Here is a 16464-nt window from a genome sequence, read left to right as displayed (position 1 = left end):
TTTCCATAAAACCCTGAGTTAACTCTTACACTAAGCTATTTGCAACTAAGTGACACAAAGGCACTGGGAACACAGGCTGGAGCTGCAGGCACCAGTAAAGCAAAACACTGGCATATATTTTTTGTAGAATAGCTTGAAGCTAATAGATCCGTGTCAGTTTACACCAGAAGAGACTTTGGTCTGAGAATGTTAGTGAGCAACTGTTGAGGTCCCCCTACTAGAAAAGGGGTTTGAGCTCAAATGGGATTCGTGTCCTCTGCTTCCCCATCACTGCATCAAACACAGTCTGGGACTGTGCAAAATGAACTGATGAGTTCTGGTGTGGTGCCAGAGAGGATGAGCTCACTTCACCAGGACACAATCACTGCATCAGGTCAGAGGGATATATTTGGCTCTTATCCTTACTTGCCATGATCTTTGTGGACATAGGAAGGCAACTTCAAACAAAAAGGCCCACAGATTGCATTGAGAGTAGAATTTGATTTTTCCTGAGAGCTACTATGAAATTTTGATGACAGGCACCAAAAATTACTCAGCTACACAAGCACCACACAAAAGGGGAGGAAGGAGTCGTCTTCCTCCTCCTCCCCCTAACCAGCACCAGGTCACAGTGTTTGGGAGTGAGGTAACCCTCTCAAACAGTTCCTCCCATTGGCAACACTTGATGTTTTTTGTCTCCATGGGCAGGACACACTGAACAGTGGAAACCTGATGGATGATATTGCTTAGCAGTGTGAAGACTTTAGGATGTTTCCAGGAATGCCTTGCTCTGGAGCCAGCCGGCTCCAAGGAAGCTCAGCTGGGAAGTGGTTGGGAACGAACAGCAGCACAGATGGCAGGTCACAGCTAATGATGCCTCACATAACTGCACTTTCACAGCTATTGACAGAAAAACAAGTAGTCTCCTCCAACAGAAAAAATGTGGGGCAGCAGATAAAGTGCTGAACAGATTTCATGTGAGAGAAAAGGATGGCAATGATAGCACTTCCCTATCTCACAACACAGGCAGGAATTTTAGCCCCACACCTCGGCCTTCTGTTTAGGCTCGGAGTCCTATCCCGGACTCACAAAACGATGGGGACCAAGACAAGAATTGCTGGACAGCTATGGAGGCACCAGTGAATGAAGAACAGGCCATTTAGAAGAGAGACCTGTACCAAATCACTAGCTTCAAAAGAAGCCCCATAAACCAGGAGAAAGGCTGGATCTCAGGAGACCCACACACTTGGAGCAGATACCTTTTCCTTCTGTACCTCAGTTTACTACCCCTGTTTTGCAGATGGGAAGAGCTTACTTATTTCTTATATCACTTTCACAATACTTTTTCCATAAGATAGAGATATTCAAATGCAGCCAAAGGTCCACATTTTTCAGGTGTTCAGAGCTCATCCTCAAAGACCTTTGTGCTCCAGATCTTGAAAAAAATTATAAAAACCTGGAAAGGAAAGAATTTGGGGAAGAGAGTAATGGCATCCTTTCCAAGACCACTCACTTCTGAAAGGCAGCAACAGGGACACGTGGGCCAACCAAGCTTCATCTTTCAAGAGAGTCCTTGTCACAGCTCGCTCAGTGGATCTGCATTCCATAGCTTTGGGCAGCTCAGGTTCAACAGGCCATTCATCTTGCAGAGGAGATTCATAGGAATGCTGCTATTACTGTGAACTGATGATGGTATTGCTAGACTGACCCTTATTTTGTTCGCATCAAGTGAACTAGACTATTAATCCTAAAGTGACCTTATTTTCAACTGGATTCCCTTGCTGACCTCTCCCCACTAACACATCAGATTGCCCCATTTGTGGCTGCGAGTTACTAACTAGGGATGGGCTTGGAAATGGGGATAGGTTTCAAATTCCCTTAAAGGCTGACTTTTTGTTTGTGGAACCCTAATTTCAGCCCTGGCCAAGTCAGAACCACCAGAGTTCAGTCTGCTCCACCCTAGTAGGATATGAGGGAAAACCCTGTCTCCTACTCCTGCCAATATCACAAGCTATCTCAACACTCCATATGAATGCTTCTTACTAAACTTCATCAGGTGGTGGACAGGCAGTTGGGGAAGGGTCTAGATTTAGGACAAGGAAGAAAAATTGTCTCCCAGAACCAGACTATGCACATGAACTCGAGTTCAATTAGCAGAGTACTCCCTGTATTTCCATAAGGCATTTAACTGAGCTTATGATTTTCCCCCCCTCCCAAAAATATTTCAAGTATAGTGCCCTACAAGTCCTTCCTGCCACAAGACCACTGCAAGGACTGTTTTTAGCATCCTCTTCACCTCTCTGAAAGGCACATTTCCCCTCTGAGCTCACATCTGCTGTTCAAGTTCTGTCGCAGGCTGCCTGATCTCCTCCTGTGGTTGCTTACCAGCCCCAGGAACACTAACCCAAGGGGTAAAGCCCCCTGAAAACAACTTACCAGGGCATTTGAGGATCAACGGGTTAAAGGTAACATGACATGACTGCCAGCCAGACCGCTGCTCATTTTAGTCACAAAAACAACTTTTGAATTTAACTTCTGCCACTGCTCTAAATTTTATTTCTGTTATTTATACCACCTTTTGTGCTTGGATTGTAGCTTTCAAGTTTGAGATGCTGTGCCAACTTACTGTAATGAGAAGATGTGGCTCTTTTACTCTTGTTTGGCTCATTTAAGTGCCTGGAAGGATGTTCTTTACGTTTGCAGCCTAGAGCTGCAATACTGGTAAGTGCATTTCATTCTTAACTCTCACAAGCTCTCTGGGTGAGATTTGTTAATGCAAGTGACTGCGGCCAGTTTTATGATGCCTTCAGCATTGGCTGTAAAATCCAAAGAGGCCAGATCTCTTCCACTCCTGACAGCCAGAGCAAAAGCTTGCGCAGTAAAGAACTAGATGAGCTCTTCTTTGGGTTTGCAGCATTTTTTACATTCAGTCAGCTCTGTCCAGGACATCCCATTACCCTTCCCCCCTAGGAGGGCATTCTTTCCCATCTAATAATTCCTCATGGAGCCATGTGCTGAGGTTGGCTTTCCCTCAGCTTGACACCATTTTCAAAATTTAATAGCTCCTCATCTCTTAATTATCACCTTCAGAATCAGTTTTTGATGAACCAAAACATTTTGCAAGCAAAAGCTTACCAGTGCAGGGAGTCAGGGAAAGAAAAAAAAACCTTCAAAACAGCTTACTGAGAGTAACTGTGTCATTGATCCTGAAACTGCAGAGAACTCTGTCAACGTTACGGGCATGTCGAAATCCATTTCCTCTCACGACAACCTGAAACGACTCTGTAGCAAAAGAGACAGTAGGTTATTTGATCTCGATCAAGGCAAAGAACAGTCACGTAGACAAAGCAAGTCTTGCAGTGTCTCAAGCTAAAATTTGCAATTTTAAACGGTTTTAAATTTAAAAAAGTTTAAAATGGAACTTCATTTCTCTCCCTACCCCATTTCAACTTGTATTTTATTTCCAGTTTCCAAAACCAAACACTTTAACTGACCTACAGCACAAGCATTTAAAGTCTGAGACAGACTTCTCCCCTTCCCCCAGCCCCACTGCCCAGAGTGCCATTTTATATGGCAGAAAGTTTTAGTGAATAAAAGCAGAAGTACTTTCTGGAAGAAAGGAAAATCATCCAGTGGCATATCATTTGGAGCAGTTCAAGTGCTGCTTTCCTAGATAACTGCAAAATTGTCAAAGTTTCCATGAGTTTTGTTACACCATACCCCTACATGCCTGCAGAATGACAACAAATCCTTGACTAGTCTCATTTCTGTACAGTAGTACAGAAAAGTACAGTCTGTGTACAGCAACAGGGAGTTCAAATATTATCCAGCTCTTTAGTCCCCAGGCAGAGACCATGATCTCAGCCTACGACCTTGTGGGCATTTCCCCAAGTTTCTCCCTTTGCTGTTCTACCAGATCAACTTTACGGTCACAGCAGTTGGAGCACTAGCATAAAGTATCAGGGACAGTCATCACCACTTGAGCGCTGAATTGAATTGACCAGTCTTTTCTGGAGCAAGCACGGCTGAGGAAAGAGATCATATCCTCACAAGTCTTTCAGACCCCTCTCTACAGCCCTCTTTCCAGTAATATTCCAACTACTTGAATCTAGTACTGGGAAAGTACTTGCAGCAGCCATCAGCATTAAGACTTGTGAAGGAAGTACCATTTTCAGACTTTCAGATGGTGAAACAGGGCCATAATCCCAGAAAGTTCTGGTAGCAAGCAGATGTAAGGGCTCAGCCTCTGCAGCTCCCCATGGCACTTTGCTAAGAGCAAAGAAACCAGCTGCCCCCCTCTCCTGTTACTATGTAAAAGGAGAGGCATTCGCAGAAAAATCCCTGCTGATGTTTACAAGTCTTCCTCCTCCCTCCTTCTGTAAATGTGCAAACACATAAAATGCTTCATGGTCAAAGACACTGCAGGAGCACTCAGTGCATCAAAAACACCACCGTGGCTTTAAAAATCCCAGCAGCAACACTGAACCTGATTTTTGCTGATTCAAAGTTTTTTCCCTTGCACTTTACAGTCACCTTCTTTCATCTCCCTTAAGGGCTTGCACACTGTACTTGTCAAAAGAGCACATTTGCTCTGGAATCTGGGCTCTGTTCCAGGTCTCATCCGTTTACAGCCAAGCTGCAAAGCATCCCATCACATCTAGCCAGGGAAGTTGCCTCGCAGGCCCATTACGTGTCATCCAAGTGCATTTGGGAAGAACAGGGGAAGAAGTGCTCTGCTCTGGGGTGTGGGGGCTGATAGATACTTAAGAGAAATCACAGAACTGCTGGGGAATGAGAGTTCAAGTACAGTCAAAGAACAGCATATCAATGATGTCAGATTAACCATGATGATCCTATCTCTGTTTGGAACCAAAACAAACAGATCCAGTACAAGCCCCACATTTCTGTATTAACACAAAACCAAACCGTAGGGACGCTGACATTTCAGGCAAGTGTGCTGTGCTGAAGGTGCATCACGCAGTCTGGGACCAGTCTACAGTGCAAGAGTGATCTTGGGTGAGAGCAGGGTAATATGGAGCCCTCACATTCTCTCCTCCCCAAAACATTCTGCCACTGCTCTTTATGGAGGTGCATCAAAAAAATGCTAGGCATCAGAAAGAGCCCAGCAAGGATTCATCCCCCAAGGACACTGGTGCATGTAACTTCCATGTTCAACAGCATTTTCATTAGTCTCAAAAGTCCTAATTGATGAAGTTAGTCGCAGTTTGAGAGCAACGGAGTTTTTGCCTGAACTCAGATGAGGCCTTTGATTTTATCTGAGTAACTGTTGGTTTTTTTCAAAGTTAACATCATCATGCCTCTTGAGAAGTTCTGGCCATCCAATGTGAGCAGTGTAAAACCTCTCTGTATTTCCTCCTAGCTGGCTCTTCTGGATACAGCTGTACCTTAACCCTAAATTCTCATTACAATACAGTAAATGGGAGTGATAAGATGTATAAGCAACTTGCAAGCCCGTTAGAAAGTGTTAGAGATTATAAATCATAGTTATAACCTTTTTATGACTTTACATAAGCATCATGGCTTACCACTTGCTTAAGTACAACGAGTCCCCTGTAAAAGTTTAAAGTGGATCTGCAACTTGCTATAATTTCCTGTCCAATCATGTGTGACCTTTGTACACTATGGCAAAGAATGTCATGGTGACAGCTATCTACTATGCTCGGGTAGACAGAGCCCATTTTGAAGCCTTTTTGTACAAAGCAACTATTTAAATGGCCAGCCAAAATCAGAAATAGAAACCTACAAGCAAACAAATTCACATCAATTATGCCATCTTGACTTCAAAAGACATAAAACACTACTGTAATCACACACGTGGAACACACAACCGATCCCCAGTAGCTACTGGGCATTTACTTTGGTGTCTCAAATCTGCTAGAAAAATATTACTATCTATATGTTTAGTAATAGAGACAGATACTTGCTCCAGTAATAAGAAGTTCTGGAAGCATACACGAAGCAGCTGCTTTGCAAGTGAAAAAAGAACTAGTGACAATTAGCCTTCTCACTTGGTCTGCCAAGTTAAGAAAAAAAAAGATAGAGAGTTTGTCAGACTCATCTTTCTCTATACACTTCAGCTCTGGTCTCAACCTCTCCGCTTAATGAGCTGCTACACATGAAACAAACAGTTAGGTCCACTTCACAAAATGAAACATTCACAGGAAGCAGATGCTCTCTGCAGCTCTTGAGCTTTCTTCCAAAAAGGCTGGGCTTTAATGAATGCAAAAATACTTGCCAGGACTACACAGCCACAGTGTACATAGTGTAATCGTATTAGAATGAACACAAAAAAGGTGGGCAGTATGATTCACACAAGTCAGCTCAATGTTTAAATACTTGTGTTCTCAGTCATTGCATCACCCAAGACATTCTCAAACACCTTAGAACCCTTTAGCTCAAGGCTTGCTCACTTGACTTTTGCTAGTTTTTTTTTCCCCCCCCCTCCTTTTTTAAAAGCAGCCCTTCCCTCAATCCTGTAAGATGAGTTTGCAAACTTTAAATGGAAACACAAGAATAATCTTGTTTTCTGGTTTGATTTTGGAATTTTGCAGCATTTTACTTCAAGTTTGGCATAGCCCGAGTAAAACAGGCTGTTTGGACTGAAAAACAATTTAGGCAAACACTCTATAGTCAAATCCAAGTTTTTCCACAAGAACAAATCCCATTTTACATCACTCAGCAAAAATGGGAAATATGCAAACTACTATAAGATTAGAAAAAAAAATCTCAGATGGCTCTGAGAACCAGACTTTGGTGGAACTTCACAAAAAAGGCAAGAGATTTAACTCCAGTTAATTAGTTCCTTCTGCACTCCCCAGGAATTAGAGCTGGATGGAAAGGTGTAATTGTTTTAGGCAGCGTAAATGACTGACCTCGGTTTACACTTACCCCCTGCACATATACTGGAAGGCTCTGCAGCCAGAATCTCAATACATGATTTCTTCAAAATCTAAAAGACAAAAGAAATTTTGATAAAGTATCTCAGAATTGCTTCCATCAAGTCACAAACAAATCTGATAACTTGAGAGGGAGAGAGCACACTCATTCTCACCTATCTTAACACTGTAAATTGAGTCTGTCACAATTATGTCAACTTAACTTTTCACTGTAAGCCAAGCATACAGGTGCCATTGCTATTCTGCTGTAAGTTACCTCTACGGGAAAGGCCACTGATGCCCACAACAGTCTCCAGTATCTCAGCACAAACTTGCCTTTGCCAACAACACAAGTCAGCATGCAGGCTATGACCTGGAAAACTAAGCTGCACTCTGAAAGTGCAGCAGGTGTAAATTAGGCAGAGAGTCATTGTCCTCCCTTTGCAATCACACTTCCCTCTCCCAAACCCTACACTACTTCAGAGCCCAAAACTGCAGTTAAAATTCCCCAAGTTTAAGCTAAGATGTTCAGCTTTGCCTTAAAACATCCTAAGAGCATTCATTTTGTTGCTTCCCAACTCTCAGCATGGAGGTTGCAACTTCTTAAGTTACTCTAGCCTGATCCACAAGAGCACATCTGAGTGCATCCTCAAAATTTCACTGTCATTTCAAATCAGCATGTATGGACAGTTTTTTTTTTTTTTTTTTATTTAAACTAGTGTTCTCTGCATTCAGATTAAATCAACTAGGAACAGGCTTAAACTAAGCAGCACGTCTTCATAAGGGCTAGCACAGCCTTAAGCCATTTTACATGCAGACAGTGATTTAAACAAACACTTCAACATCAGACTTGGCAAATGGCTCGTAAGTCAAGGTTTGACTTGCGCTAGGTTTGCATACTCTCTATTCTCATACTGTGTTAGAATCCCTCAAGCTGTTATTTGCAAGCAACAGCCTTTCCCCTGCTATAAAGACTAACTCAAATTCTTAACTGCACACAGTCAGCAAGCTTATGACAGCATCCATAAGCCCTGTGAGAACAGCACCAATAACCAAGAGCTGCGGGCATTCAGCATTGGGCTGAGCAGCCCCTAGACGAGGTAACACCGATCAAAATTTAGGTCAGCTCCAAGAGGCAAGTAAATGTCAGCCAAGCATCATGACTCAAATCCAACACAAAAATTATTTTCCCAACTCTAAACTGAAACATCTGTAAGGAAAGAACAGCAACCAAGACAATAAATTCTTTAAGAAAGCAGACAATCAAGTATTTCTCTGCAAGCATGGCCATCTCAGAAATACCTAGATGCAAAAAGTACCAGTGTAGCAACGATTCTCTTTAAAAAATAACACACCCAACCTTAAACTTATAAACAAAACTGAGTTACTCAGAAGCACAGTAGGTAGAAGCTGAAAGGATACCGCTGGCAGCCTGACAGCGAGGAAAAAGAGAAGACTTGCAGGAACAAGGGACTATATAGGGACTGTCATTGGCCAGGGGGAGGAGGGAGGGGAGGCAATCATTGAGAACCGAAAAGCACTAAAAGAACTTGAAAGGCAGAGTAAGGAAGAGAAATGCAAGAAACAAGGAGAAACTCTTCCAACATATCTGTAGCTATCTACTCATCCATCCTGTGACAGTTCTCTACTGCTCCCCCCTTTCTTATTCCAGGTTCTGCTTCTCTGAAGATGCAGCAGTTTTCTCCAGACATGAATGGTGGGGCTAATGAGCACAAGTAAGACTGCTACATATTTTTCACTTTCCACTGAGAAAGGTCTCACTTAAAAATAATCTTTTTGCATTTTTTCCAACTCCCCTTTAGATTTTGTTCCTGTCACCTCTAGCATTCCGAGACCACTTTTTTTGTTATATATATTTTTATATATATATATAAAAAAATAAAATATATGTTTTCTCCTCTCTTCTTCATTGACTTTCAACAAAGTTAAAAAGAAGCAGCAAATGGGTTGGAAAAGGAAAATATGAAAAATACAATAACAATCTTAAATCTAAATAAAATTAAACACACGCACAAGACTAACAGTTTGAATTTCATGAACTCTATTCAGTCATTTGCAAACAATCATGCTGTAAGCCAGGTCTGAGAGGGGGTGGAATAGCAGGTGTCTCAATTAGATGATGCAAAGCTCCCTCCCAGTCCAGTCCATTTACATGAATATAAAACACTGGCCCTAACAGCTTTTTATAGTGCCAGTTGCAATATTTATTTTGCTTTAGAGTAACAAAGCTTCCCAGCCTCCAAACACCCTAACTTTATTAAGTGAAAATCAGGCAGCAGTAACTATTGCAAAAGAATTCCTTTATGCCTCTTCCCTGTTACAAAAACACATTCAAGAGGACTTCAACTTATTCAAAGCAGAAGATTTCATCAAATCTCCTGTTCCTTTCTTCCTGAAGACTGCACAGCCTTGCGTGGGCTGTAGGTGCGCTTCACTCACTCCAGGCCAGCTCCCCAAGAAAACAAAGTAGTATGCAATAGTGGTGATGCAATCTCCCACTTAATGCCTATAAATCACTCTGACAGCATACAATGGAAAACGGATTCTGCATCTAGCCTATTTTCTTTATAGAGAACTACCATGCTCCAGTTCTGGTATACTTGGTATCTAACCGCATGGCCTTAAGGCAGCTTGTCTTGGCATCCATGCAGAAAAGTCCTCGAAGCACACGCCTACTTTTGATGAGGAAGCACCCTATTGTCTTCAGCAGCACAGGCTTAATGACCAGCTCAGCTTCCCAAATCAGTATCCCATTGTAGTCTGAGGGGATCCAATTATGTTCCAACCTCAAACAGGGTCCTAGAAGGATCATTTTGTTAATATCTGTTGACACCCAAATACAAAATGTAACAAATCCTTACAAATGTTTGAAATGTCATTATTTGTCATAGTTCTCCCTTGACCACAGGAGAGCTGAATTTAGCACCACCCATGACTAATCTAGTTTTCTGCCAGGCAATGCATTGAAGACCAGGAACCAGGCAAGACCATGGAGGTCACATGCGTGATTAAGGGAATGAAATTCTAAAGCTAATGAAAGCTTTTATTTGGTATACTGGGCCATGAGCATGTAGCAAGACTACTTCACTACAGCAACTAGACATTCCTTATTATTCTTCCACTGAATTTGGGAATTCTCGTTAGCAAACAGGATGTAGAAGTTTAATGGATGGTTACTGCCTATCAGCATTAGTGTGAATGACCCACAGTCTGAGGCTAGGTACTCATTATATCAAGCTCTGTTGAACTACCAAATAGCAAAGTCTGTTGCCAATTACAAAATAATAATTTACTTTATTGCTTCCTGTCCAATAATATCTACATGAGCTAAAGAATGTATTTACTTTAGTCATTTTTAAAGATGCATTGGAGGCAAGAAAGAGGAAGGAGAAAGTCTGATCACGCGCCACCAGAAGTAATGAGAAACACTATACATTCAGGACTGGGGGTGTCACAATCCTCTACACTTCAGATAGGGTAAGGTAGACGCTTTGAGTTGTTCACTTTCTGTTTAGCTGATACAGAGAGCTTGGCTCCAACAGAAGACAGATTCAGAATATCTATGTGAAGCTCCTGCTCTGAACTGCTCTCTGGAGATCTCTCCTTCCTTACTGACTGCAGAAGGAGTTTCTAAAGCCAAGTTTGCTGAAGTTAGGCAGTGTACATGTAACGCACAGTTAACGTGTCAGTGGTAACTCGGACAGCTGACTTACAAATTTGCACACAGTCCATATTTAGCACCTACAGCACGTGCATGTCACCAAGGACATTACTTTCTCTCATGCACAGACTCTTATCAGCTCTCCCAGCCCCAGAGACTGTGCAGTATAACTACCTGCTGGTAAAGCTTTAACAGCTACCTCAGAAAAGTATAAAAGCATCACATTTCTCATACTAGGCCTACCAGATGCTCATGTCAAGTTCTCACAAAAGTTTCCACGCTACACACATCCAGGACTGCCGTTTGTCTTTTGATTGCTTTGCCTCAGAAGTGGAAACATTCATGTAACAGAAGTATTTGGAAAAAAAGCATTTCCAGTTAACATTTCTTGCGGGTGAAGGTGTACACTGAACTGCCCTATCAATTCTAAGAGTCAAGATGAGACCCAAAGAATACTTCAAGGGCACTATGCCACCATGAGATGGTACAAGGGATAAATAATTTGCACAATGTTTACAGAAGACAGTCTCGCAATACAAGCTACTTAGTATTACTGTGCTCAGAGAATCCTATCATCGGAACCTGGAAGTATGCCTCTCTGAGATCAGCTCTGAACTAGTGTCATTGTTTAACACACTGCAAGCATCAGGCAGTACTCTTGCTCCAAGTCACTGCTCTTCCAGTCAATGGTGGGTGGGTGGGCGTGGGGGAGGTTAGAGGCTAAAACTGTATCCTCCGACTTTCATGTTGCTTTGTGCTTCACTGCCTTCACTCGTACCAGACACTGAGTGGTAGGCAAAGCAGAGTTTCAGGTTGTCCTTCAAAAACTTGCTCCATTTGCTTTAAATTCATGAGTTATGATCTGTAAAAATTCCTCACAGGAACTACAGCTACAAAGAAAAATGTGATGAAGTATTTCAGTTCCCTTGATTTGCTTTCCAGCTTATAGGAATCAGGCATCTGTTCCTCTACCAGATTCTTCCCTCACTCCTAACACAAAATCTCCATTACATGGGTTTCTTCAGCTGAAGCTTTAGCAGTGGCTATTTCTCTATGGGAGAGAGAAAGCAATTCATTCGCTTCATAAAAATCCCACGGGAATTCACAGGAGACAAGTGTGGACCAAAATCCACAGGACACCGAATGCCTTTAAGCTTCCGCTCTAAGAATCATGTTAAGCGTGACTTCAGTAAGGGAATGTATTTTCAGTTCCTATAAGTACAGCCTCCAGGGCACAGCCTGAATAGCTTAGCAGTGCACAGACAGTCAAGAACAGCCTTCCTCTGACAGCGCAGAGCAGATATCTCCCTTACAGCTGCTGTCTTCCAAAGACTTGGTGGCTCCTGTGGACTGGCCAGAAAGCAAGTGCAGGTGTACCAGAACATCTGCAGACCCACCGCCCTCAGTTTTTGCTCAGCAGATATAGAAAGGCCCAGCAGAGAGCTGGCCTCGAGCCCTCTCCCCCCAGCTCCCACTCTCCTCCCCATCTTAGAGGGACCTTTAAGTCAGCTACCTCTGTACATGCAAAGGGTGGGGAAAGGTTTGCTCCCCAGGATGGAGGGGAGGAGGGCAAAGTCAGGCCATCTAAGCAGGAACACAGGACAGTTCATACTAAATCGCTACAGGCCTGAACAAATCCAAGTCCCCACTTCTCAGAAGTGACTCAAACTCTAATCTCTCCCAGACTCATCATTTCATGTTTCTTTTCCTTCAGTGTCCCTGTCACTTCAACCAGCAACTACAAAAGCCTGCCCTATCCCCTCTACACATGGCTGAGCATCCTTGCTGTATCAGCTCTTAGACAGGAATCAAATGAAGCTTCCAAGGCTCACAGCTCTTTCAACATGAAAACGGTCTCCTGCGAACAAACGCTTTGCTTGCCCCAAGAAAGAAGTGCTTTGCAAGGACAACAAAGCAGAGAACGAAGCAGCTCTTATTTTCTGGGCAGAAGAAAGAATCACAGCTATTCCAGAAAGTAACTAAAGTCCTTCTTGCCATTCCTTTTACGTATCTTTCCACCCAGCCTACTGCCATCACTCCAACTCAAGCACAATGCGCTATCTGCTTTTTAGGATAAATGCTGTGTTCTGACCTTCCAGAAGGGATCGTCAGGAAGCGTGATCCCCACGTGACAACATTACTCTGCTTTCAGCAAGAGATCAGGTCACGAACTCATTACTGTACAATTACATTTCCCAGCAACCCTCCTTTCTAGAGCTCGTAAATCTTGCACCGATCAGCCAAAGTGGTTCTTGACTAGGTTCCTGGAGGCTGAAGGCTTCCCATTCTGTCAAGTATAACCAGAAAGGAAGTTAGAACTGCTTCTGGAATTCATTAAATACAGCTACAAAGGGAACGCAGGGCTGGGAAGCAAACTAGTGTTTCTAGTTGTTTTGTTGCTTTCTTAAATGACATGCAACACCTGACTGTCCAAGAGAATTGAGGCAGTAACTCCACACTTGGAGAGTGTCAGGAAAACCAATAACCAAAGGATTATATTCCATCTACATGCAAGAGCACAAGGGAAAATTGAGCCTGTGCTGCGGGAACAGTTTTTCTCACTACTACGTGGTCAAAATAGCGTGCAACTGCTGTAAATACAGAAATCTGAGATCCCCCTTGGTGAAGCTACCCTTCCCAGCTTTAAGTGGAAAGTTGCAAATTTCATCTGTGTTTTACCAGCTAAAAAGCCTATACCAAAATGAACATCTCACATCCCTAAAAGGATTTCCCATCCTTCCTTGTAGTCATGGGAAACTGAATCTAATTAGAATGGTTATTGGATAGAACTGAACAAAGGAAAAACACACAAAGTGATCTGAAAACATACTCTTTCCTAGTGAATGCTTGGCACATTTTACACTTGTAAAAACAGTACATATATCCTTTCGTATATTGTCTTTCCAGCTCAGTCAAGGGAAGCACTGGCCCTGGGTGAGGCAGGATTAGATCACCCAGTTTTAGAGCTAGAGACAGATGCCATAGGAGGTTCCACTATTTCCCAGTGAAGACCAGGGTGCCATTTGCATGACTCAAACACAAGCCACGGGAAAGGGAGCAATCCATGCCACCCCTCTACTTGTTAGCTAAACTGCTAGCTCTTGTATCCGAACCATTCAGCAGCAGGCTAATTCTTAAAGGCTTCAATGAAGCCCTATAGGAAATACCAACAGCCAATTAATCTGAATAGAGAAACAGGGGGGAAATATGGACCATTTGTCAAGAAGCCAAGTGTAGAGAGCTAGGTTTTTAGGATTTCAGTATACATGGCAGGATCCCTTTGCCATTTCCATACAGGTAAGCAGTACAGCACATCCATGAAGACAGAAAGGATGCTCAGCAAACAGAAGGACAGAGAGACCAAGTGCCCTAAGTCTTTGTATAAAGGAGTGTGCTCTAACATGCCTCTGCTGACCCACTCTGACTAATCCTTTCTCTGCCTCACTTGTGACAGTAGCAGTCTTTTTATCCACTGTAGCAATGTACCTAGTCCATTCAAACACATACTTCCCACTATGGAGGGAAAGACATGGGAAGATTAAAATATTTGGGCTCTGGGCCAGTTGTTTTCTTTCTGGGAAAAGAAACCAGGGAAGTATTCAAAACTTCCTCTATCGTGACCTGTTTGTGGACTTAATCTCGAGGCAGCAAAATTAGTGCAAACAAAAGTCAATTTCTTGAGACCAAACCTTTGAGTGGTTTATTAGCAATCACTAGGTCCTTGTGAACACAGGAAAACTAGGCCTCGAACTGTTAAAGCTAACACAAACACTACCATGCACACAGGCAAACATGATTAAAAATACTTACAGAGTCTATGATCCCCTGAAGAGCTTCAAAGCCATCATTCACTGGAAAGACATGATCTTTGCTGTCGGCAATTCTAGCCAGCTGACGGAGCAACAAAAGTAAATAAAACAGAAGTGCAAAGAACGAGATAAATTAGCCAGCAGGCAGCAAGTTAAGAGTTCTTCAGACTCATCCACTTGCAAGTGAAAAACAAATACGTTAAGTACACAGTGTGGATTGCTAATGCATTATAGTTTGCCAAGCACTGAAAACTTGATACCTTTTAGCCTGGCTGATTTTTGAAAGCTCTGTATTGGCAATCAGAAAAGGCTTCCTTAAGTTTAAAGACAAGACAAAACAAGGACTTCACCAATGACCAGAGTCTAATTATTTTTAGCAAAAAAAAGTCTCCTACATAACTGTAAAGCACCCAGCACAATAGATTTCTGATGCGAATAGACCATCAAGGCTCTAGCTTTTCAGGTCACCAACACAGGAAAGCACTTCAAGACATACATCATTTAAAGCAGGCAAGTAATCAAAGTGATTCAGTATTTTGTCATATAGAAAAAAAGGCAGGCAAGTTATTCCCCCATCCAGAGATCTGGGCTTGATTCATCTTTCCTGTCAGGACAGAGATCAGACCATCTGTTCCAGGCTCAGCCATTTCAGACCCAAAGAAAGGAAAGCAGGGAGGTAACTGGAAATGTTGTCTGAATGGGGAAAGGGAGCAGGTGGTCATTTTGATGCCTACGTGACAGAAAGAGAAGGCCAGTAACAAGGTGGCGGTAGGGAAGAGGAGGAGAAATGGGACATCACCTTCAAAGAGCTCCATGCAGGTTCATTTGTTAACAGCATGGTAAGAGTTAAGGCAAAAACATAGGCCCCATTCAGAAATAATGAGCTCTCCATGCATTTGCTGGAGCAGAATCAAGTTTTACTGCTGCAAGGCCAACATTTGTTATAGTAATTCTCTCCTGCGGCAGAGGTAACATCGCCCAGCAGGCCTCTTTGGCCTTCCCTGTAGCATTGCAAATTGGAGGCAGTAGACTAGCCACACATTCCTCCCTAAACTCTGCTGGGCTCCACCTCTCCAGCTCATGTCACTCAAGTAGGGTTAGCAGTATCAGCAAAAGCTCCCATTTCTCAAGAAAAACACCACACTGCCAATCTCCTGGTCTGTCCATCAAGAAATATTCCAGGCTCTCTCTTCCCCCCACCGTATTCCAAGTAGGGTATTAAAACTGCTCACTGCTTGCTGGCCAAGATGCAGCAGTTACCGTAAACCAGGCTCTTTAGTTTAGCAAATTCATTCCCCATACCCACCTGGTAGAACCTTCTAGGATTTCAAACAGACTTGGTCATCTAACTCCAGACAATCTCTCCAGAACCTCAATGACTTCAGGTTGTGGCCATCTTTGAGGTCAACTACCTTACATCTTGTGTCTCTACCATTTTTATTCTCTCCTTGGTTTTCCTGTTACTTTTGTTGGGCTACACTCGTCTCTGCTTTTGATTCAAAGAAGGTGGCACTAAACTATTCTTTGAGGTTTTCATTTTGACAACAGAAGGTTTAAGCCTTTTGGGTCTCACTAGGCAGTACCAGACCTAAAAATCGCTCAGTAGACTCAAAATGAAAGCAGCTATAAGCAGTAGCCTCCTCGCTGTCTACAGTGCAACAGCAGTGCCCCTGTTCCTGCTCTTCCTAAGTTAAAAGGCACTGGGGCAGCTCCCCGGAAAGCCTTCAGAACCACCGTCAGCAATCCTGAACTCCGCAGCAGAATTCCCAGGAAAAAAGAAGCACCCATCCAAATGCAAGTTTTGCTTTGATTCCTAATCCAAAGGAATCAGAATTCCAGGCTTTGTAAGGCTTTCCCAGAATTTCAACTTTCTTATACTAAGTGGAGTGCTGAAATGCTAAATGTTTCATTCATGGTGGAAAGTTATGATGTCAGCTGTTACACTTGAGGTTAGAAATACTTCAAGGACACTAATTCCTATAATAAATTTAGAAATCTTAATCCATTACATCAATGGGAAAGCACACCCAAACATGAGCATCTTTAATGAAGTTGATTGTTTTTCCATAAAATTGAGGTATTTCCACAAAACATTTCA

At 42.7% G+C, this 16464-nt stretch overlaps 1 protein-coding gene across 2 annotated transcripts in view; it reads right to left on the bottom strand.

The window, feature by feature from the left end:
* The window catches only part of ANTXR1 (ANTXR cell adhesion molecule 1), a 108776-nt gene that overhangs the window by 72145 nt on the left and 20167 nt on the right, over positions 1 to 16464 (bottom strand). For both annotated transcript variants that reach the window (XM_026111493.2, XM_064497888.1), the window contains exons 8-10: positions 14368 to 14448; positions 6889 to 6949; positions 3163 to 3261 (exon numbers count right to left, since the gene is read on the bottom strand). In XM_026111493.2, coding sequence (XP_025967278.1) covers positions 3163 to 3261; positions 6889 to 6949; positions 14368 to 14448 — 241 coding nt within the window. The remainder of the gene's footprint in view (positions 1 to 3162; positions 3262 to 6888; positions 6950 to 14367; positions 14449 to 16464) is intronic.

This window comes from Dromaius novaehollandiae, chromosome 26 (assembly GCF_036370855.1).
Source record: "Dromaius novaehollandiae isolate bDroNov1 chromosome 26, bDroNov1.hap1, whole genome shotgun sequence".
Classification (NCBI taxonomy): Eukaryota; Metazoa; Chordata; class Aves; order Casuariiformes; family Dromaiidae; genus Dromaius; species Dromaius novaehollandiae.
The sequence above is the reverse complement of the archived record's forward strand: the minus strand, read 5'-3'. Positions and strand labels throughout refer to the sequence as shown.